This window comes from Peromyscus eremicus, chromosome X, assembly GCF_949786415.1.
Source record: "Peromyscus eremicus chromosome X, PerEre_H2_v1, whole genome shotgun sequence".
Lineage (NCBI taxonomy): Eukaryota > Metazoa > Chordata > Mammalia > Rodentia > Cricetidae > Peromyscus > Peromyscus eremicus.
This window is the reverse complement of record NC_081439.1, coordinates 130,054,189-130,076,872: the sequence shown is the minus strand read 5'-3', so window position 1 is coordinate 130,076,872 and position 22,684 is coordinate 130,054,189. Positions and strand designations below refer to the sequence as shown.

The 22,684-nt window shown below is 42.8% G+C and overlaps 1 protein-coding gene and 1 long non-coding RNA gene across 2 annotated transcripts in view; one reads left to right on the top strand and one right to left on the bottom strand.

Moving 5' to 3' along the window:
- The window catches only part of LOC131899810 (uncharacterized), a 43,215-nt gene that overhangs the window by 5,436 nt on the left and 15,095 nt on the right, over window positions 1-22,684 (top strand). Inside the window, exon 2 of the long non-coding RNA XR_009376129.1 lies at window positions 4,451-4,523. This is a non-coding gene — a long non-coding RNA (uncharacterized LOC131899810). The remainder of the gene's footprint in view (window positions 1-4,450; window positions 4,524-22,684) is intronic.
- On the bottom strand, window positions 5,769-8,508 carry LOC131899809 (melanoma-associated antigen 10-like). The gene is made up of 3 exons (XM_059251278.1): window positions 8,418-8,508; window positions 8,221-8,294; window positions 5,769-7,529 (listed from the first exon to the last, which is right to left on the bottom strand). The coding sequence occupies exon 3, from the start codon at window positions 7,467-7,469 to the stop codon at window positions 6,585-6,587; it is 885 nt and encodes a 294-aa protein (XP_059107261.1). The 5' UTR covers window positions 7,470-7,529; window positions 8,221-8,294; window positions 8,418-8,508; the 3' UTR covers window positions 5,769-6,584.

Sequence of the window (22,684 nt, the reverse complement as noted above, 5' to 3'; positions counted from 1 at the left end):
CAGAGGAAGCAAGACGACAAGGCAGAACTGAAAAAAGGTACCAAATCATGTGGCAAAACATAGATAAGAATTATGGGTTAATTCAAGTGTAATAGCTAGTCAGTAATAAGCCCAAGCTAATGGCCAAGCAGTAATAATTAATATAATCTTCTGAGTGATTATTTTATAAGTGGGCCACAGGAATGCAGGGGCTTGGTGGGCCTGGAGAAAACTTTCAACTACATTTGGTGCTCACAATTGGCCATTGATCCACATAGCTGATTGGTTGAGGCCAAGGCAGATGCTCTAGGATCACCTCCCTACTTAAGAGTTAAATAAGGGGGAACAATGAACACAAGCCTGCAACTGATATTTCAATCTTATTTTAATGTCTGTAACTACAAGAGATCAGAGACTTCTGAACCCTGCTTGACATGACATTACTGGATAGACAAGGCCACCCCTATAAAGCTGGATCAAGGCAAGTTGATATTTACTTAACACTTTTTACTTCAGCAATCATTTCATCCCAGCTTCACACCACTCTACGGTGTATACTGATATTTCCATTTACACATGGTGCCGAGATTGAACAGTTGGTGAGCAGTGGTGCTCCTGACAGTGAAGCTAATCTTTACTGACTGTAGTTCCTGGTTTTCAATAAAGACACACACACACAAACACACACACACACACACACACACACACACACACACACACACACACACACGGAAAAAAAAAAGCAACCCAGAGACAGACTTTACAATCAACCAGGAGCCCACTGGAAGCCAGAGTCACCATCATACCAAACGCCACCCAAGGTTTCTAGGCCTAGGAACATGAGAAGAAAGGCAACAGCTCTGTGCCATTCCTTGTGGCTGGGATGGGCAGGACCCAACCAAGCATTTGGCGGTTCCTGTAAGGTTACTCAGTAGATTAAGGTTGGCTGTTGGAAAGCGTTAGGGTGTCTGTAACTGTATAATGCACTGCAGAGATTGGTTCACCTTTAAGTTCTTCTGTCTGGGTTTGAAATTCTCTATGATATGTTTTAACAAGTTTTTCCAAAACTTATCTTGGCACTCACATTAACCAACTTTTTTAATGCTAAAACAAAAATAATCAAACAAATAATTTTTTTTTGTTTTTTTTTTTGAGACAGGGTTTCTCTGCGCAGTTTTGGTACCTGTCCTGGGGATTGCTCTGTAAACCAGACTGGCCTTGAACTCACAGAGATCTGCCTTGCTCTGCCTCCTGAGTGCTGGGATTAAAGGCATGCACCACCACCACCAGGAATAATATTTATAATTAACGTTATGTAAATCCCATCAACATCAATTATCCTCTCATTTAATTGTTCCATTTTCAGACCACCTAATGTTTTATCAAACCAAAACCAAATTCTCTCCATTGTAAAAATGTTTCCCATTTTTAATATAGGAAAAATATTCTCTTTTAACTAATTCCTCCCTTTAAGAAATCTTAATTGACTCACTAAATTTGGTAACAATGATGATTCAAATGTGAGGCTGACAGCTTCTGGGTAGAGCAGTAGAAGCCCAAGCAAGTTTCAAGGCAGCTATCCAGTGTGGTAGCAGTCCCAGATGGGGATCCACAGAGAGCCCACAACCTACCAGGAGAGAAGAAGCCAAAGAGACTCCAGCCCACGTGGGATGGAGACTCCTACCACTTACAGCTCAGGCAAATGGCTTTTTCCATGAGTTCTTGCCACAAATGTTGGGTCACTAGATGTAACACAAATCTTAAAAGATCTTATTAATGAAAAAAATCTGGAGCCAGATATTGGGTGTGAAAGCTGAAAGATCAGAATAACAGAACATCCAGCCATGTTTTTACCTCTATGAAATCCTCAGCCTCAAGAGGGAGACTTCCTTTTTACTCACACCTTCTATAACTTTCTATGCCCTGCTATCATCTTCCTTCCTTCCTAGTGCTGGGAATAAAGGCATATACTACCACTCCTGGCTCTGTTCTCAGTGTGGCCTTGAAGTCACAGAGATCCGAATGGATCTCAGCCTCCCAAATGCTAGAATTAAAGGCGAGTGCTACCACTGCCTAGCATCTATGTTTAATATAGTGGCTGGCTTTGTCCTGTGATCCCCAGGAAAGCTTTATTGGAGTACACAATATATTGCCATACCTGATCTCTAGGCTATTTATGAAGAATGAAAAAAAAATCTCAGCAACAAAAAAGAAAGACATGCCTTTTCTATGTAGCCTAGGCAGGTCTAGTATGGAATCAAAATGCTCTCCTGTTTCAGCTTAAACAACAGAAATGTAACACATTTCTGGAAGCTGGATGTCCGTGATCAAGGCTCCTTGTAAGTTCTTTCTTGTTGGCTCTATAGATAACCTTCTCCTCTGTGTTTTCACTTATTTGTCTTGCTGCACGTGTGTGTGTGTGTGTGTGTGTGTGTGTGTGTGTGTGTGTGTGGTCGCTGTTATATGGAATCCAAGTCACATTGGATTAGGACTCATACTATGACTTTATTTTGTATTAGCTTCCCCAGTACTCATATATAGTCACAGTCTTAAGTACTGGAGGTGCAGATTTTTATAGAAATTTTATAATTAGTACAATTCTACCTATAACAACAGCCATCTCATTCCAATCCTGACACTTATGAGCCAATACAGTTGTGGGAAAATTACTAAGCCTTGTGAACTTCAGGTTATTCAACTGTGAAGTAGATTTATTGGGATGTTTGTGGTGCACGCAAACTGCATCCAAAGCATGATACGTATTAGAATAGTAATATCTAGCAGAGATTTCTATTGTAGAGTCTAAAAATGTGCTGAAGGAAGACCCCAGACTCCAATAGTATGTAAAAGCAAAGAGCATTTATTGTACCAACATGCATGTGGGGTGTTCACCTGTACAAAATGGTGACAACCCTGAGATGAGCATGCAGGCCCCTTGTAGTAACAGCTAAGGGGAGTTTCAGGGACAGTTAGGTCACCTCAAATGTGATTGGTTAAACAAGCAGCAGTTATATTAGTATACTTTTTAATTGTCTGAGGTTTAGTCTTATTGTTTTTGGACACATTTGCACAAACTTGGACGTGACTCAGAAGGGGGCTGCTGGGTTTGTCCTTGGGACACTGTGAAGCTGACTTAGGCCTTGAGTGTGCTCTCTTCCTCGTGCCTGAATGTAAGGATATTGTGGATAAATGGCACTTTGTTGGGAGAGACACCTGTTTTGCCCTTCTCAGAGAACTGAAACCTAAATTCAGTTTTGACGGTGAGAGAGTTTAACCCCCTTTGCTATACAACCGCCATTTCTCCCTAGCTTATTTATTATTTAATTTGTCTAGACCCTTCCTTAACTGGATGCAACTGAAACTTCTAGAATTTAAGTACTATGCCCTAGTTAGAACTTCTATTCCTGCAATGAAATACCATGGCCAGAAGCAAGTTGGATTTATTTGGCTTATACTTCCATATGACTGTTCAACATTGAAGGAAGTCAGGACAGGAACTCAAACAGGGCAGGAACCTGGAGGCAGGAGCTGAAGCAGAGGACATGGAGGGGTGCTGCTTACTGGCTTGCTCCTCCTGGCTTGTTCAGTCTGCTTTCTTATGGAATCCAGGCCCACCAGCCCAGGCATGGCACCACCAACAATGGGCTGGGCCCTCCCCCATTAATCACTAATTAAGAAAATGTCTTACAGGCTTGCCTACAACCCGATCTTATGGAGGAATTTTCTTGAGATTCCCTCCTCTCAGATGACTTTAGCTTGTATCAAGTTGACATAAAATTATCAGTACATACTGTGATGTTAATATATATATTTTTTATTTACTACTCTTATTTTAACTAAAAATTCTCCTACAATATATTATGGTCATGTTCCATCTCCTGCTCCAACTTCTCCCAGATCCCCCCTCCCTACTTACCCAACTTTGTTTTTTTCTCTCTCCAAAACCCACCAAACACAAAAACAAAAATCAAAGCAAACAAGCAAAAGACCAATAAGGCAATACAACAACAGCAACAGCAACAACAAAACCTATAGCATTTGTTTTGTGTTGGCCAGCTATTCCTGAACATGGGGCTTGCACTGGAGTGTGGTTGATATACACTGACACTCCACTGGAGAAAACAGATTTTCCCGTTGCCAGTGAGTATCAATTGCAAATAGCTTCTCCTTTAGGGGTGGGACTCTGTATCCACTTCCCCCTCACAGTGCTGGGACCACATCTGGCTCTTTGATGTTAATATTGATTTTCAGCATGCCAGCATTACCTAGGAAACAAGCCTCTGGGCATACCTGTAGGGGTTTATCTAGACTAGCTTAGTCTCTGGCCATGCCTGTGACTGTCTTGATTGCGTTAATTGATGTGAGAAGACAAAACCTAAATGTGGGAAGCACCATTTGCTGGCCTGGGCTGAGGTTCTGACTGAAAGGTTGTTGAACACAGGCATTCTCATTCTTTTCTTTGTGGCTGCAGATGCAACTTGAACAGCTGCTGCAAGCTCCTGTGTCCAGGATTTCCCCACAATGATGAGCTTTATCCAAAAATGGTGAGCCAAAATATTTCCTTTCTCCAGTTACTTTTGTCAGTTCCTGAATGCTCTTCCATTTAGATCACTGGGTAATTTATAAAAAGGACTTTATTTAGCTCATAGTTTTAGAGGCTAAAAGTCCAAGAACACAAACTCAGCTCTGATAAAGGCCTCATGGCAGCCAACACTATAGTGGGAGTGTGTGCAAGAGGGACAGATCAGGAATCCAGAGAGCAATTCAGTGGTCAGGCTCTTTAAAGTTTTATTTTTGTTTTAAAAATGATTATTTTTATTTTATGAGTGGATTGCCTGCATGTATATCTGTGTACCACACTCATGCCTGGTACCTATGGGGGCCAGAGGAGGGCATCCCTGGAACTAGAGTTACACACCGTTGTATGAGTTACAGGCGGCTGCTACGTGGGTGCTGGGAAACAAATCTGGGTCTTCTGTAAGAGCAACTGAACCATGTCTCCAACCCAAAGGCTAACTCTTTTTAATAACAAGCACTTGCAAAAAATACGCAGGATCCTATGGGAATCATGCCAATTATTTCGAAGAGGGCAATGATCTCAAAGATTCCCATTTGACTCAACCTCTTGAAAGTCCTCTCTGCATCACACTGAGGATGAAATTTCCTGCACACAATGTAGATGGTGATTCCTGTCTGCCATATCCACCTGCTATCCAAAAGGAACTGTTTATGGGAACAGAGAGGTGGCTCAATGGTTAAGAGAGCATACTTTAATTCCAGAGGAGTCAGATTCAATTCCTAGCACCCACAGTAGGTGGATTATAACTGCTTGTAACTTCAGCTTCAGGGGCATCTGACACCTCGAGCCTCCTAGTGTACTGGCACTGACATGCACAGATCCCCACATGTACACATAATTACTCACAATATAATAAAAACTAAAAACCCAACAAACCCCAAAAAGAACTGTTCTGAAAATGGAAAAGGAACTGCTCAGAATGGAAACATTCACTTCTCAGGCCTAAATCACAGCATGAAATGATTCCTTTGGTTTAAGAGGGCACCTCATTTCTTCTTGATATGGCTACTGCTAATGTACTTGACCATTTATGGCAAGCACATCCAGCTTTTCCTAGTATTACCCCATGAATACAGGACCTTGCAAACAACAGGTCCTCAATAAATCAGCCAGTAAGCAGGGCGGCTTATTTATTTGTATTGTAATTTTATTAAAAAGAACTTGCAAATCAAAAACATCACACACTGAAATAACCAGATCCAAAGTCTATACATCATAGTGAGCTTCTCTATAATTCTGAAGCTGTGGAGCGTCACACTGGGTAACTTATTAGGATACAATTCCTCATACAATTTCAAAAAGCCATCCACATTAGATCTACACATGTAACTTAATTTTACAGAGGAACAGATTTTGTTGAAGGGGAAAATAAGATTTAACCATTTGTTTCATTTTTCTCTATTTTTTGACATTGGATATATTACTAAATTCTTTCACAATTCAAATTAAATTCCTATTTCAATGTTACTACAGACCACAAAATAAGATGGAAGGTTTTGTATAAAGTAGCAAAAGATGGGTAGGTGTGGTGGCACAGGTCTTTAATCCTGGCACTCAGGAGGAAGAGGCAGGTGGATATCTGTTGAATTCAAGGCCAGCTTCGACTACATGGAGAATTCCAGGCCAGCTAGGGCTACACAGTGTGACCCTACTGCAGAAAGCAGTACATGTGTCATTAGTACTATTTATAGACTTAGATTCTGAAGCCCACTAAGTCCTTCAATTAAGAGAAACAAGATTTGAAAAAATACCAAAAAATAAAAGTTCCAAGTTACCCTTATAAAACAGGGAGAAAAAAAAAGACGGTATTCATTTACTTTCACTGGCTGTCTTTACTACTTAAAACAGTGACTGCCACCTTCAAACACAGTGAAGGCTCATCTGAGACTTCATTCAGAAAGCTCCTAAATGTGGCACTAGAACTTGTATTGGCTGTGAAGTGTGCCATTTGTGGTGGCAATTCTAAACAGAATTCCCTGTTCTCTCAAAGCCACTAAATGCAGGCATTGGAAGGATCTGGAATCACTTAATTCATCCTGCTGATCTGAGCCAAAAACTCTAAGACATCCACACTTGTGGTTTCAGCATGGGCCTTTGAACCCCATAGGAATTCATAGTGAAGGGGCTCACTGTCAGGCACTGGATTATGTTCCAGATACCCTTCCTGTACAAAAGTTTCAATGAAAAGCTTCTTGGCATTCCCAGCTACATAGTGATTTTCCATGGGACTTACTCCCATCGTATTTAGCGCTCGCCAGATCACATTCTCACTGACGCGGTTGCCATGCATGCAGATGACACCTAGGGCAATTATTAGAAGGCCTGTTTTGGGCATGCCTTGGCCATTAGTAAGCATCCCTTCATAAGTGATTCCCAGGGCAATGGCAAGGGCATAGGTGTGGACCACAGGGTCCACTTCTATCATGTCAATGCCAAAGACCAGCTTCAAACCCTCAGAGGCCTCATTAAAGATCCTATTGTAGTGCTTCTCATCATCTTCTACAATCTTTTCTATAATTTCTGCCTTGTTGGTCAGCTCCTTGAATCTATACTTGAAGAGCAGGAACCGAACCAAATCAGCCACCTTTGCACTTAGTGCATGGTGCAATACCATGGGGCCTTCCAGCTCCCCTATTTGGTTGCCAGAGGCCTCATCAGATGGGGATATTGGAATGGAGGCCATGACAGTGGGAGGAGATATGGCTCGTTGAGGACTCTGATGAAATTTTGGTATCCCACCAGCAGGTGTCTTCCTAGGGATGGTTGGGCTAGTGGAAGAGGAGGACTTGTTGTCATTGGACTCTTCTCCCTCAGCCACAGAGAGATCAGAACTCATCCGGCCCTGTTCTTCTCTTGGGGCCTGAGATTCTCCCTGAAAGTTGCAATACCACCTCTTCTGACCGTGAGACATGATGTTCTTGAAGCTAGCAGGTAGGAGGATGGGCAGGAACACAGTGATACAGACTCAGACCTGGGGCAAGAAGAGAGCAGTGTGAGAATACTTTGCTGACAGTTATACCTCTGAAACCTCTCAAAATGGCCTGCTGCAGTTTTTCTCTTAGGTAGCACTGTATGGCCACAGGGGAACCTGTCTTTCTGTCCCTCCTATTACTTATGACACTGAAGGAAGTAGTGAGAAATGTCTTCAGAGCACAGCTAGGTTACAGAGCTTGACACTCCAGTGGGGCAGGGAAATGTGTAGTCCCTGTGTTCTGGGGTGGATGGGACCCTTGATATCTCACTTTAACTCCTGACTCTGCTTGGGCTTCCCCTATGTCTGACCTGAGGACACTGCCTCAGACCAAGTCCTTCACTTCTGGTCCCTGGAACTCCTGTAAGAGATACAGAGGCATCCCAGAGCTGCACAGTGTGAAAATACTAGGCGCCTGGCCCTGATAGGAGAGGAGAGCTGGACTCTGGGTAGTTCCTCTGCTATCTCATATGGTACCTTCTTCAGTCACTCTTTGCACTGTCAGGGTCTGGACCCCACCTCTATTCTGGCCTGAGGCCAGCTTCTTGCAATGAAATGCCACAGCTTTGAGATAGGACAAGGCAGTGAGGGAGCCTTGTATCCAGTTACCCTTTCCCAGGGTGACAGGAAGAGGTAACATACTTCACTAGGGTCTATGTGTATCAGGAAGTAGAGCCCGTCTCATACATACCTTGATAAATTGCAAGGACTGAACTGCTTCCCCTAATGAGCTGAACCCACCTTCTTTAACGTGAAGATGTATTTCTGTGAGAAAGAAGAAAAAGGAAGTGAGGGGAGGGAATCCACCTAGAGTCCCCAGGTTTTCCCACAGCCAACAGAAACACTAGGTCCCATGTGTTTGGGTGATGGGACTCTCTCAGTCCTCACCTTGAGTTCTGACACAACTGGAATCTTTTCTCAGATGACCTGAGTCAAGATCGTCTTGATAGGGCCTTCAGTTCTCTGAGACCAATGACCTAGGAACAGACAGAGGGCTTAGACTGGTGGCACTGCCCAGGATTGTGGGGATGATGGTGACAAGGGTTGCAGTGCAGACTTCTGTGGAGACCCTGTCTGTGCCATAGACTGGAGTTACCTCAGTCAGCCCTTGATGTCTTTGACTCTTTCCAGATCCTTTAATACCTGTGCCTAGCTGAGATCACCCACTGAGCTTAAATTCCTCATTTCCCCCTCAAATCCTGAAAACTCTCAGGAGAAGCAAACAGATAGCCATATCTCTTCAGCCCTGCATGGGATCTTCAGGGTTGCCTACCTGATCTTGACTCATCTCTGCTCATATAGGGTTCCCTAAGTCCACCAGAAGTTTATTCATCTGATGTGTCTTTTCTGACATCTCCCCTTTATAGCAGACCTCATATCCCCAGAGATTCTGCACAACCCTCATATTTCCCTGACACCCCATAGGCTAAAGTGAAGGTGCACTGCATCTGGTTACTCTTCCCAGAGATTACCAGGGCTGACAAGAGGGTGGAGGTAACCATGTGCTCTTAAGTGCGAGCTCCCCACTGTTGTCCTCCATTTCCTACCTTTAGTCTTCTTAAGACCTGGACCCTTCCCTCTGCTTAGGTAGTGTTCTTTGTAGTAAAATCCCCAAACTCTCTCAGACCTGGATACAGAAGTCAGAAATCACTTGCTTATTAGTGTCTATCTGGGCTCAGGGCAAGGGTATAGTTGGTCCCCATCCACGGTACTCTCAGTCCTTCCTAAATATTCATCTTGACTTCCCTTACTCTGTTGACCCGAAGCCTTACTTCTACCTACAAAGCCTCTCCCCTTTTGGACCAAGATGTGGAAAACAGGCATTACTTTATTGGTCACCTCACTCCCTGGGCTGACCATACGACCAGGCTTCTGTGGGACCCTTCTTGTATTAGAATTCTCCCCCTCACAATCTGGACCTTTTCCCCTCTGACCATGACAATTCCTTCATTTCTGACACCCAAGACTGTTGGAGACTGACCCAGGACTGTTTGACCCAGGACTGTTGTGTCTTGAGTTTTCTGCTTCGTGGAGTCTTGCAAAAACAGGGCGTCCTTGGCCTAACCACCAAATGTATGTTTAGATAAACCACTTGGCATAAACTGTAATCAGCCAGCTGCAGAAGCCTGGGACCAAAGAAACACCCCACCCTGACCACCCTGACTTCTTCTCAAGAAAATGTTTCCACTCTCCCTGCTCCCCCTCCCTGCCTGAAATCCTGCTTATAAGCTGCAACATCCTGCCAATAAACGGGACCTTGACGCGACTCAGACTGACTCTGTCTTTCTTTATGCGCCTGGTCTCCTTCTTCTCTCGCCCCCATTGGCTTTCAGGTGGTTCCCTCCTCGAGACCCTCAAATAACCTGACCTGCTGGATGGGTCACAAGACAAAATCTTGGGAACTCCACATCTGGCCATAGATCCTGAGCTTCCCAGAGTTAACAGGGAGGGCATAGTGGGATACTTTGGTGGCACTTTATCATCCCTTGCAGTCTTCCCTATGACTCCTAGATTATTCTGGACACCAACATCTGGTGATCTCAGTCTGCCGCCCCCAGACCAAGGCTCTTATTCCAGGGGACTCCTGAGACAGAAGGAGGGGGGGAAGGGAGCTGGGGGTCCAAGTATCTCCCCTGAAAAGCCTATTTCCCTGTGGTTCAGGGCTGGCAACAGGGTCAAGGATGAAACCATCCTTGAAGGTTACTTGGAGTTTCCCTATATTTGAACTAGAGCTTCCCAAGTCTGTCCTTTGGATCTTACTGTAACTTCTCACAGAGCTATGCAGACCTCAGAACAGGACTGTGATTGCCAAAATCTACTGAAGTGGAGGATTAACAAGACAGCCCCTGTATGGTGCAGGGCTGAAAACAGAATCAGAGTCAGATCATTCTTGTGAGGAGTATCTCCATCAGGGGGAAACTTCTAAATGTATCTCCAAGGTCTCACCAAGTTCCCTAACAGCTCCCTCAGAACACAGTTCCAAATTCCAGAGTTCATTGCGGCAAAAGGAAGACGTGGAAGAGCTCATTCCAACAAGGTGTCACCATTTGGTGTAGGGTGAACAAAAGTGGTACGAATGGATTGTTTGAGGTTCTGCTATCAGGACTGGGGCATTCTACCTTCAGAGTCTCTCAGAATCCTGCCATAAACCCCTGGGTCCTCTTTGCTGTATGAACCTTAGAACATGGCTCTGAATTCCAAAGTCTACTAAAGCAGGTAGAGGGTATTAATTCTCATTTGAACAAAGTGAGGTTTGTTATGGTGCAGGACAGATAAGAGCTGGGGTTAGACTTTTTGGAGATACTATTAGGACTGGGGCATCCTCAATCTACCCTCAAGGTCTTACCATACTTCACAAAGCCTGGCTCTCAAAAAAAAAAATGTTTCCTAAACTAAGTGTAATCTCAGTACTCAAGAGGCCAACCTGATCTATACAGAATTTCAGGATAGCTTTGGCTACATAGTGGGGACCATCTCAGAACAAAATGAAATAAACCAACCAAAAAAGAAAAGACCCTGTCTCAGCTAGGCAGTGGTGGCACATGCCTTTAATCCTAGCACTCGGGAGGTAGAGGCAGGTGGATCTTTGAGTTCGAGGCCAGCCTGGTCTACAAAGTGAGTTCCAGGACAGCCAGGACCACACACAGAAACCCTGTCTCAAAAAACAAAAACAAAAAAAGACCCTGTCTCAAAAACTCAAAACAATAAAAAGATAAAGTCTCTGATTGTATTGGCATATACACACATACCCGTAAATAGAAACAAAAACAAACCTAACAACAACAAAAAAGACAAAAAAATAACTACTCTGGATTCTGTGAGTCTCTCCTGAGGAGGAAGAGACTAGAGTGGTGAGGTAGAGGTTACCACTGGATTATATGGGGTGGGGTGTGTCCCTCTGTCAGGTCTGGGGTCTTAACATGTCTCCTCACATATGCTGGCCCACAGAAAATTTTTCTTTCTTTCTTTCTTTCTTTCTTTCTTTCTTTCTTTCTTTCTTTCTTTCCTTCCTTCCTTCCTTCCTTCCTTCCTTCCTTCCTTCCTTCCTTCCTTCCTTCCTTTCTTTCTTTCTTTCTTTCTTTCTTTCTTTCTTTCTTTCTTTCTTTCTTTCTTTCTCTTTTTTTTTTTGAGACAGGGTTTCTCCATGTAGCCCTGGCTGTCCCGGAACTTGCTCTGTAGACCAGGTTTCTTAAGCTGGGCATGATGGCGCACACCTTTATTCCCAGAACTCAGGAGGCAGGAACAGATGAATCTCTGTGAGTCTGAGGCCAGCCTGGTCTACACAGTGAGTTCTAGGACAGCCAGGGCTGTTAGACAGCAAAACTCTGACTTGAAAAACCAGAAAAAAAAGTGGCATGGTGGGGTGGTAGTGGTGGTAGCACATGCCTGTAATCTCAATATTAAGGAGGCTGGAGCAGATGGCATTTCAAAGCTGATTTGGTCTACACAGTAAATTTCAGGGCAGTCTGGGCTATGTAGAGAGTATCCTGTCCTAAAATCTAATCAAACCAAACCAAACCAAACAAGGCACTGAAGATGGATCACCAGAGCACTTGCTGTTCTTGCAGAGTACTAGAGTTTGGTTCTCAGCACCCACTTTGGGTGGTTCACCCTCTGGTAACTTGCTCACACACTGTAAATACACACATATACATAAATAAAATAAAATAAACCCAACAAACAAAAACCAAAAGGACAAAAATTAAGTGCTCTGGGAGTCTACTGGGGAGGAAGGGACTAGGGTGGGGTTTCTGGCTTTTTGTGTGGGAGGCCCCCTCTCAGGGCACCTGTCTGTCCTCCCTCAGGGTGCCGTGTCCTGCCTTCAAGTTTCAACTTGTTCTCTCCGAGAGTTTAGATGTCGTTTGCTCGGCCAGCCTCATGGTTCTGAATCCCAGAGTCCACTGAGGTAAATTTCCTACAGGTGCCAGACTGACAGGAGGGGCCAAGCTGCATTAAATGCTGACTGTCTCTCTGGGGTTGTGCTTCCATAGTCCACCCTCAAGGTTTCGACCCCTCAGGGAACTGGCACCTTCTCCATTCAAAATGGCTCCCAAGCCGGGTATGCTCTGTCACCTTTATACTCGTGGCCCTGTCAAGGCTGAAATAGTAGCACCCAGTTTGAGGCCAGTGTGGGCTACCCAGTAAGGGTCTGTCTCAAACAATGAAACCAACCAAGCGAAACACAGCCATAATGGCTCTCACCTCAACCACTTTGCCACAGAAAGTGGGAGAATAGCTAATTTCTACCATGCTCTCCAGGGGTGGTTTCAGGGACATGACGGCAGTAGTGGGCATGACAGCAGTGCTGTCGGAATATCTGGGGGTCCTTTATGGAAGCTAGGGCTCCCTCACTCCACCCCCGAAGTCTTACCCACTCACCTCACAGCTCTTCCGTCTTCTCCCGCCTCAGGCAACCTCGGAACTGGGCTTAAACTCCCAGAATCCACCAAGGCAGAAGGTGTGAGCAGAGCGCCACCCTCTGGCATGTGGTCGGGTTAGGGTACAGCACAAACAGCATGGGTGCAGCTGGGTTATTTGGAGACCTTCCACAAGGACTGCGGGTTTCTCAACTTACCCCCCAGGGTCTCGTTTTCACACAGATCTTGGTTCCATTTCTTCTCAGAGGACCCCAGAAAAACACTCAAGCCATGTGGTGGAAGCAGAAGGCTTATTACTATTTTTTTTTTTTTTTGTACAAGTTGTTCCACTTTGATTCCAGACTAATCACAGAGGAACATGTGTATTATTAGGGGTTCCTCTAACTAGAGCAAGGCTTAAAAATATCCCTTTCTCATACAACACATCCCGTCCTCGGTTTCCCCTTCCTTCATTCCTCCCAGTCCCCCTCCCCTCCCCTAGATCCACGCCTCCTCTGTTTCTCTTCAGAAAAGAGCCAGCCTCCCAGAGTGAGGCTTTTCTACTGCTACTTAAGCTATCACCTTACTTCTAAATGCTCAGATTCTCTGTGCTCTGCAGATCTGAAATGAGGACCTCAGAATAAGGTTCTCACCTCCACCCCCCACCCCGACTCGCCCAGATGAAATTTACTGGATGCTACATTCCATAATTCACACTAAAGGAAAAACCAGAATCTCTAGAGGCCCACAGCCCTCACCAGGATGCTAGACAGTGCCCCAGGCCCATCCTTGTCTGTAAGTGCACTGAGGCTTTTTGAGGAAGTCAGGAAACACCTGCCTGGTCACGCTGCCTGTGAGCCTTCTTAGGGGTCACAACAGGGATAAAACTGGGCTTCCTTTCTTCTGGGTTTCAGGGTTCTTTCAATCTTTTTCTTCAGTCCTGACAGTACCTAAGCCATTTCTTTAAAACATTTTTAAAAGTTAAAATGTGCTTCTATAATTTCCCCCTTTCCTCTCCTCCCTCCAAAACCCCTCCTGTGTAACCTCCATTGCTCCCTCTTGAATTCATGGTTTCTTTTTTCTCTAATTGTTGTTAACACACACACACACACACACACACACACACACACACACACCTCTAAATATATAAATCCAACCTACTCCGTCCATTTAGTGTAACTGGTGTGTGTATTATTTCACTGGTATGTATATTATTTCAGGACTATCCTTTGGTATTGGATAACCAACTCAGGAGCTTATCTTTGGGTCTGACTATTTCTCCTTCTCTCAACATTCCTTAATTACTTGTAGTTCTTTGCCTAGGGGTAGGACCCCATGAAATTTCCCTCTTCTATGTTAATATATCTACTGGTGGTGTACTTGTTCAGGTCTTGTTTAGGCGAATCTATTGATGAGATATCATGGGTGAGGTTTCCCTGTCATTTCTAGTAGACATGATCTCACAGCATATTTCCTAGCCCTCTGACTGAGTCTTTCTGCCCAGTCTGCCTTGATGTCCCCTGAGCCTTAGGTGTAGGAGTTTTGTTGTAGACGTTTCAATCAGGTCTGGACATTCCCCAATCAGCTGTTCTTTGCATTTTGACCTGTTGTAGTTTTCTGTACTAGTCTCTGCCTATTGCGAAGAAAAGTTTATTGATGAGGAGTATGTTTGCTAGTTTTATGCCAACTTGACACAAGCTAGAGTATTTGCGAAGAACCTCAGTTGAGAAAATGCTCCCACTAGATTGGCCTGTGGGCAAGCCTGTAGGACATTTTCTTCATTGATAATTGATGTGGGAGGGCCCAGCTAATGGTGGGTGGTGCCACTCCTGGGCTAGTGGTCCTGGATACCATAAGAAAGCAGGCTGAACAAGCTGTGAGAAGGAAGCCAGTAAAGAGCACAACTCCATGTCCCCTGCATCAGTTCCTACATCCAGGTTCCTGCCTTAAGTTCCTACCCTGTAAGATGGACTACAAGCTGCAAAATGAAATAAACCCTTCCTCCACAAGTTGCTTTTGGTCATGGTGTTTTATCTCAGCAAGAGAAACCCTAAGACAAGGGGTGAGAGCTATACTTCTCTGTGGGTATAAGTATAAGCTTTTAGTGTGTGGTTATGAATTATGCTGGATAAGTAAAGTGAGAGTAGTAGGTTCTCCTCTATGACCTTTCTAGCTGTACATAGATGGGTAGGTTATTAGTATAAGGCATGATTTTCCTCCTATTGAGTTGGCCATAAGTCTTGTTAGAAAACAGCTATTGTTACAATATGAGTGTCATTATTGTACCCTTAGGGATGTTATGTTGTGCTGGTCATTGTGGTCTATAGGTGTCATAGCTAGAAAGGACCACTGGTTGTTTTTCTCCCTTGGAAACTTGCATAGCACCTTCCTGAACTATGAAAGCTAGTCCTCAGGGAGGGTCTAACTCATTTATTTGTGCCAACCTGAGAATGTACCCCGGGGTTTAAGGATTGTTTCGCCCATAGCTCAATACCTGAGCCCAGAAAACACTACTTCTGTCCTCATGGCAATGACATTTATCTCAGCTAACAGAATACGTTGGCAATGGGTCACTGTTTTTTTTTTTTCATTACTGAATTTTCTTAAATCTTCCTTGCAGTCTCATCTTTTTTTTTCATTTTAATATGTTGCTAAATTTATTGTCTTCTTTTCTTTTTTTTCTTAAGAGATTTTCTATTTATTTTACATATCAACCTCAGATTCCCCTGTCTACCCCCCCTGCCCCCCAACCCACCCCCCATTCCTACCTCCTCCAAGGCAAGGTATCCCATGGGGAGTTAGCAGAGCCTGGTACATTCAATTGAGGCAGGTCCAAGCCCCTCCTCCATTCACCAAGGCTGTGCAAAGTGTCTCACCATAGGCATTAGGTTCCAAAAAGCCAGCTCATGCATTAGGGACAGGTCCTGATCCCACTGCCTGGGGTCCCCCTAAACAATTCAAGCCAAATAACTGTCTACTTATCCAGAGGGCCTAGTCCAGTACCATGGGGGCTCCTATTGGTCCACAGTTCATGTGTTCCCACTAGTTTAGCTAGTTGTCTCTGTAATTTTTCCAATTATGGTCTCGATATGTCTTGCTCATTGATTCCCCCCTCTCTCTCGTTGATTGGACTCCTGGAGCTCAGCCTCGGACCCAGCCATGGATCTCTGCATCTGCTTCCATGAGTCAATGGATGAGGGTTCTGTCATGACAGTTAGGGTGTTCGGCCATCCAATCACCAGAGTAGGTCAGCTCAGGTACTCTCTCAACCATTGCCACTAGTCTATAGTGGAGGTATCTTTGTGGATTTCTGGGGATCTCCCTAGCACTCTGCTTCACCTTATTCCCATGGTGTCTTCATTTATCATGGTATCTCTTTCCTTGTTCTCCTACTCTGTTCCTGATCCAGCTCGAACCTCCCGCTCCCTTAATCTCTCTTTCCCCCGACACTTGCCCTCCATTACCCCCCTCACCCCCAATTAGCTCCTGTAGATCTTATCCATTTCTCCATTGCTGGGCAATCCCTGTGTCTTTACTAGGGTCCTCCTTACTAGCTAGCCTCCCTGGAGCTGTGATTTGCAGTCTGGTTATCCTTTGCTTTAAATCTAGTATCCACTTATGAGTGAGTATATACCATGTTTGTCTTTCTGAGTCTGGGTTACCTCATTCAGGATATTTTCTGGTTCCATCCATTTGCCTGCAGACCTCATGATGCCATTGTTTTTCTTTGCTGAGTAGTACTCCATTGTGTATATGTACCACATTTTCTTTATCTATTCTTCAGTTGAGGAGCATCTAGGTTGTTTTCAGGTTCTGGCTATTACAAATGATGCTGCTATGATCATAGTTGAACATGTGTCCTTGTAGTATGATTGAGCGTTCCTTGGGTATATGCCCAAGAGTGGTATAGCTGGATCTTGAGGGAAATTGATTCCCGATTTTCTGAGAAACCTCCATACTGATTTCCAAAGTGGCTGCACAAGTTTGTATTTCCACCAACAGTGGAGGAGTGTTCTCCCTGCTCCACATCCTCTCCAACACAAGCTGTCTTCAGTGTTTTTGATCTTAGCCATTCTGACAGGTGTAAAATGATATCTCAGAGTCGTATTGATTTGCATTTCTCTGATGATTAAGGATGTTGAGCAATTCCTTAAATGTCTTTCAGCCATTTGAGCTTCTTCTGTTGAGAATTCTCTGTTTAGCTCTATAGCCCATTTTTTAATTAGACTGTTGGGTATTTTGATGTCTAATTTCTTGAGTTCTTCATATATCTTGAATATCAGCCCTCTGTCAGATGTGGGGTTGATGAAGATCTTTTCCCATTCTATAGGCTGTCATTTTGACTTATTTACTGTGTCCTTTGCCCTACAAAAGCTTCTCAGTTTCAAGAGGTCCCATTTATTAATTGTTGCTCTCAGTGTCTGTGCTACTGGTGTTATATTTAGGAAGTGATCTCCAGTGCCAATTCATTCAAGACTACTTCCTACTTTCCCTTCTATCAGGTTCAGAATAACTGGATTTATGTTGAGGTCTTTGACTTTGATCCACTTGGACTTAAGTTTTGTGCACAGTGATAGATAATGGATCTATTTTTAATCTTCTACATGTTGACATCCAGTTATGCCAGCACCATTTGTTGAAGATGTTTTCTTTTTTCAAATTGTACAGTTTTGGCTTCTTTGTAAAAAATGAGGTGTTCATAAGTGTGTGGGTTAATGTCAGTATCTTCAATTTGATTCCATTCGTCCACATGTTGATTTTTATGCCAATACCAAGCTGTTTTTATTACTATAGTTCTATAGTAGCACTTGATATCAGGGATGGTGATGCCTCCAGAGGTGGTATTGTTGTACAGGATTCTTTTAGGTATCCTGAGTTTTTTGTTTTTCCAAATGAAGTTGAGTATTGTTCTTTCAAGTTCTGTGTACAGTTGTGTTGGGACTTTGATGGGGATTGCATTAAATCTGTAGATAGCTTTTGGTACGATTGCCATTTTTACTATGTTAATTCTACCTATCCATGAGCATGGGAGATCTTTCCATTTTCTGACATCTTCTTCAATTTCTTTCTTCAGAAATTTAAAGTTCTTGTCATAGAGGTCTTTCACTTGGTTAGTTATAGTTATCCCAAGGTATTTTATATTATTTGTGGCTATTGTAAGGGGTGATGTTTCTCTGATTTCTTTCTCAGCCCATTTATCATTTGTATATAGGAGGGCTACTGATTTTTTTTAGTTAATCTTGTATCCTGCCACATTACTGAATGTGTTTATCAGCTGTAGGAGTTCCCTGGTAGAATTTTTGGGGTCACTTATATATACAATCATATTGTCTGCAAATAGTGAAAGTTTGACTCCTTCCTTTCCAATTTGTATCCCCTTGATTTCCTTTTATTGTCTTATTGCTCTAGCTAGAACTTCAAGTATAAATTGAATAAATATGGAGAGAGTGGAAGTCTTGTCTTGTTCCTGATTTTAGTGGAATCGCTTTGAGTTTCTCTCCATTTACTTTGATGTTGGCTGTTGGCTTGCTGTAAATTGCCTTTATTATGTTTAGGTATGTTCCCTGTATTCTTGATCTCTCCAAGACCTTTATCATGAAGTGGTGTTTGATTTTGTCAAGGCCTTTTCAGCATCAAATGAAATGATTATGTGTTTTTTTTCTTTCAGTTTGTTTATGTATTGTATTACATTGACAGACGTTCGTATGTTGAACCAACCTTTCATCTCTGGAATGAAGCCTACTTGATCTTGGTGGATAATTTTTTTTATGTGTTCTTGGAGTCTATTTGCCAATATTTTATTGAGTATTTTTGCAGCAGTGTTTATGAGGCAGATAGGTCTGTAATTCTCTTTGTTGCATTTTTGTGTAGCTTGGGAATCAGAGTAGCTGTAGGTCCATAAAAGGAGTTTGATAACTTTCCTTCTGTTTCTATTGTGTGGAACAATTTGAAGAGTATTTGTATTAACTCTTCTTTGAAAATCTGGTAGAATTCTGCACTGAAACCATCTGGTCCTGGACTTTTTGATTGGGAGACTTTTAATGACTGTTTCTATTTCCTTAGAGATTATTGGCCTATTTAAATAGTTTATCTGGTCTTGATTTAACTTTGGTATGTGGAACTTATCCAGAAAATTGTCCACTTATTTTAGATTTTCCAGTTTTGTGGAGTATAGTTTTTTGAAGTATGACCTGATGATTATCTGTATTTCCTCATTGCCAGTTATTATATCTCCCTTTTCATTTCTGATTTTGTTAATTTGGATGCTCTCTTTCTGCCTTTTGGTTAGTCTGGATAAGGGCTTGTCTATCTTGCTGATATTGTTAAAGAACCAACTCTTTGTTTCATTGATTCTCTGTATTGTTCTCTTTTTTCTATTTTATTGATTTCAGCTCTCAATTTGATTATTTCCTGGCATCTATTCCTCTTGGGTGGCTTTGCTTCTTCTTGTTCTAGAACTTTCAGGTGTACTGTTAAGTCACTAGGGTGAGATTTCGCCAACTTCTTTATGTGGGCATTTAGTGCTATGAATTTTCCTCTTAGCACTGCTTTCATAGTGTCCCTTAAGTTTGGGTATGTAGTATATTCATTTTCATTGATCTCTAGGAAGTCTTTAATTTCTTTATTTCTTCCTTGACCCATTGGTGATTCAGTTGAGCATTATTCAGTTTTCATGAGATTGTAGGCTTTCTGTAATTTTTGTTGTTGTTGAAATCTAACTTTAAGCCATGGTGGACCAATAGTATATAGCAGGTTGTTCCAATTTTTTTTTGTATCTGTTGAGATTTGCTTTGTGACTGAGTATGTGCTTGATTTTAGAAAAAGTTCCATGGGGTGCTGAGAAGAAGGTGTATTCTTTTTTGTTAGGGTGGAATGTTCTGTAGATATCAATTAAGTCCATTTGAGTCATAACATCAGTTAGGTCCCTTATTTCTCTGTTAAGTTTTGGTCTGGCAGATCTGTTCTGTTGTGAGAGTGGGGTGTTTGAAGTCTCTTACTATTAATGTGTAGGATTTTATGTGTGATATAAACTTTAGTAATGTTTCTTTTACATATGTGGGTGCTCTTGTATTTGGGGCATAAATGTTCAGAATTGAAACTTCATCTTGGTGGATCTTTCCTGTGATCAGTATGTAATGTCCTTCCTGATCTCTTTCAATTGATTTTAGTTTGAAGTCTATTTTATTAGACATTAGGATAGCTACTCCAGCTTGCTTCTTAAATTCATTTGATTGGAAAGTCTTTTCCCAGCCTTTTATTCTGAGGTAGTGTCTGTCTTTGAAGAGGAGGTGTGTTTCTTGTATGCAGCAGAAAGATGGGTCCTGCTTTTGTATCCATTCTGTTAGCTTGTGTCTTTTTATAGGTGAATTAAGTCCATTGATATTAATGGATAATAGTGACCAGTAATTGTTAATTCCTGTTATCTTTTGATGGTAGTGTGTGTGTATTTCTCTTCTTTGGGATTTACTACTGTGGGGTTATCTATTGCCTGTGTTTTCGTGGGTGTATCTGACATCCTTAGGTTGGAATTTTCCTTCTAGTGCTTTCTGTAGGGCTGGATTTGTGGATAGGTATTGTTTAAATCTGGTTTTGTCTTGGAATATCTTGTTCACTCCATCTATGGTGATTGATAGTTTTGCTGGGTACAGTAGTCTGGGCTGGCATCCGAGGTCTCCTAGTATCTGTATTATGTCTGTCCAGGACCTTCTGGCTTTCAAAGTCTCCATTGAGAAGTCGGGTGTTATTCTGATGGGTCTGCCTTTATAGGTCACTTGGCCTTTTTCCTTAGCTGCTCTTAATATTCTTTCTTTATTCCGTATGATTAGTTGTTTAATTATTATGTGGTGAGGGGACTTTTTTGGGGGGTCTAGTCTATTTGGTGTTCTATAAGCTTCTTGTATCTTTTCATAGGCATTTCCTTCTTTAAGTTGGGAAAGTTTTCCTCCATAATTTTGTTGAATATATTTTGTGTGCCTTTGAGTTGGTATTCTTCTCTTTTTTCTATCCCTATTATTCTTAGGTTTGGCCTTTTCATGGTGTCCCAGATTTTCTGAACATTTTGGGTTACAACTATTTTGGCTTTAATGTTTTCTTTGACTGAGAAATCTATTTCCTTTATTGTATCATCTATGTCAGAGAGTCTCTCTTCTATCTCTTGTATTCTGTTGGTTATGCTTGCATCTGTAGTTCCTGTTTTTTTTTTTACTCAGATGTTCTATTTCCAACATTCCCTCTGTTTGTTTCTTTTTCATTGTTTCTATTTCAATTTTCAGGTCTTGAACTGTTTCCCTCACCTGTTTAATTGCTTTTTCATGGTTTTCTTGGCTTTCTTCAAGGTATTTATTGATTTCTTCTAATTTTTTGTTTGTCTTTTCCTCAATTTCTTTATTGATTTCTTCCAATTTTTTTGTTTGTCTTTTCCTCAGTTTCCTTAAGGGAATTTTTCAATTTTCTTGAAAGGCCTCTAGCATCTTCATGAAGCTATTTTTAAGGTTACTTTCTTCTGCTTCTTCTATGATGTGTTGTTCTGGCCTTATTGTTGGAGGAGGGCTAGGTTCTGGTGATGCCATATTGCTCTTTATGTTGTTGTATGTATTTTTGCATTCAAGCCTGCCTGTCTCTTCCTCTAATAGGTGCAAGAGGTGCCTGTGTCTGAGCGAGCTGCTATTGGTCCACTCTGTGCTTGTTGTGTCTGTGTCTCAGAGGGCTCCTTTGGGTCCAATCTTAGCTCTTGATCTAATTGGAGCTGGCATATTCTGAATCTCAGAGAGCTGCACTTGGCCCAGTCCAAACTAGCTGATTTTGTGACTCAGGGAGTTGCTCTTGGTCTTATCAGGCTCTTTGTCCAGTCAGAGCTGGTGGATTCTGTGTCTCAGGAAGCCTCTCTTGGTCCAGTGAGAGCTGGCAGATTCTGTTTCTCAGGAAGTTATTGGGATCGCGGGCAGATTGGTATTGGGGCAGGGTGCGGGTCTTGTAGAATGCAGGGTCCAATGGAGGGTTTTGGTGGGGGAGCCTGGCCTCGGGTATTTTCTCTGCTGGCCAGCAATTGGGGCAGAGTTGGGTGGTGGTTCCTGACTGGATGTTGTGGTGGTATTTTACTTGTACTGAAATGTGATTTTAATTGTATGTTAATAAATAAAGTTGCCTGGGGGTCAGAGCTATTAGAGCCATAGCAAGTGCGTGGCAGTGGTGGCACACGCCTTTAATCTCAATACCACAGAGGACCTGGAGGGCTGGACATACAGGCAGTGACAGGCAGTCATGTGTTTGGGTTTACAACCAATGAGAAGGCAGAACAGCTAGACTATATAAAGACATACACACAGGAAGTAGGCCCCTCTTTTCAGAGAGCTCTCTTGACTGAAGAGGATCGCTGAAGCAGGAAGGGTGAGGCTCTTAGCTCTGACCTCTTGGCTTTCTTCTCTGAATCAGCTCTGTGTTTCTTATTTAATAAGACGGTTGGTTTCATCTACATTTGGCACCCAACGTGATAAGAATCCATTAAAAACCACTTAACTTGGCTTGGCAGCAGGTCCTGTTTCCCGCCTGGGTGGCCAGCAAGTCTGGTTTTCCGCCAGGGTGGCCTGCTCCCTAGCCCGGGCCCAGGTCGGCTTGGCCTCAGGCCGGACTAACCTTGAGTTACTTGCTTAAAGCCTGTGCTACAAACAACTCAGGCCTGCCCTGCCAAAGCTTGTAAAGCCAACGCACGTGGTTGGAGCTTAAGGTGGCCAGAGCCAAGGCTTGACTAGGCTCAAGCGGGAACACGTGGCTGGATTCAAGCTCTTGGGCAGAACTTGT

What these genes read in the sequence shown, in the direction of transcription:
- LOC131899809 (XM_059251278.1), bottom strand. Translation starts at nt 7,469, where the DNA reads ATGTCTCACGGTCAGAAGAGGTGGTATTGCAACTTTCAGGGAGAATCT.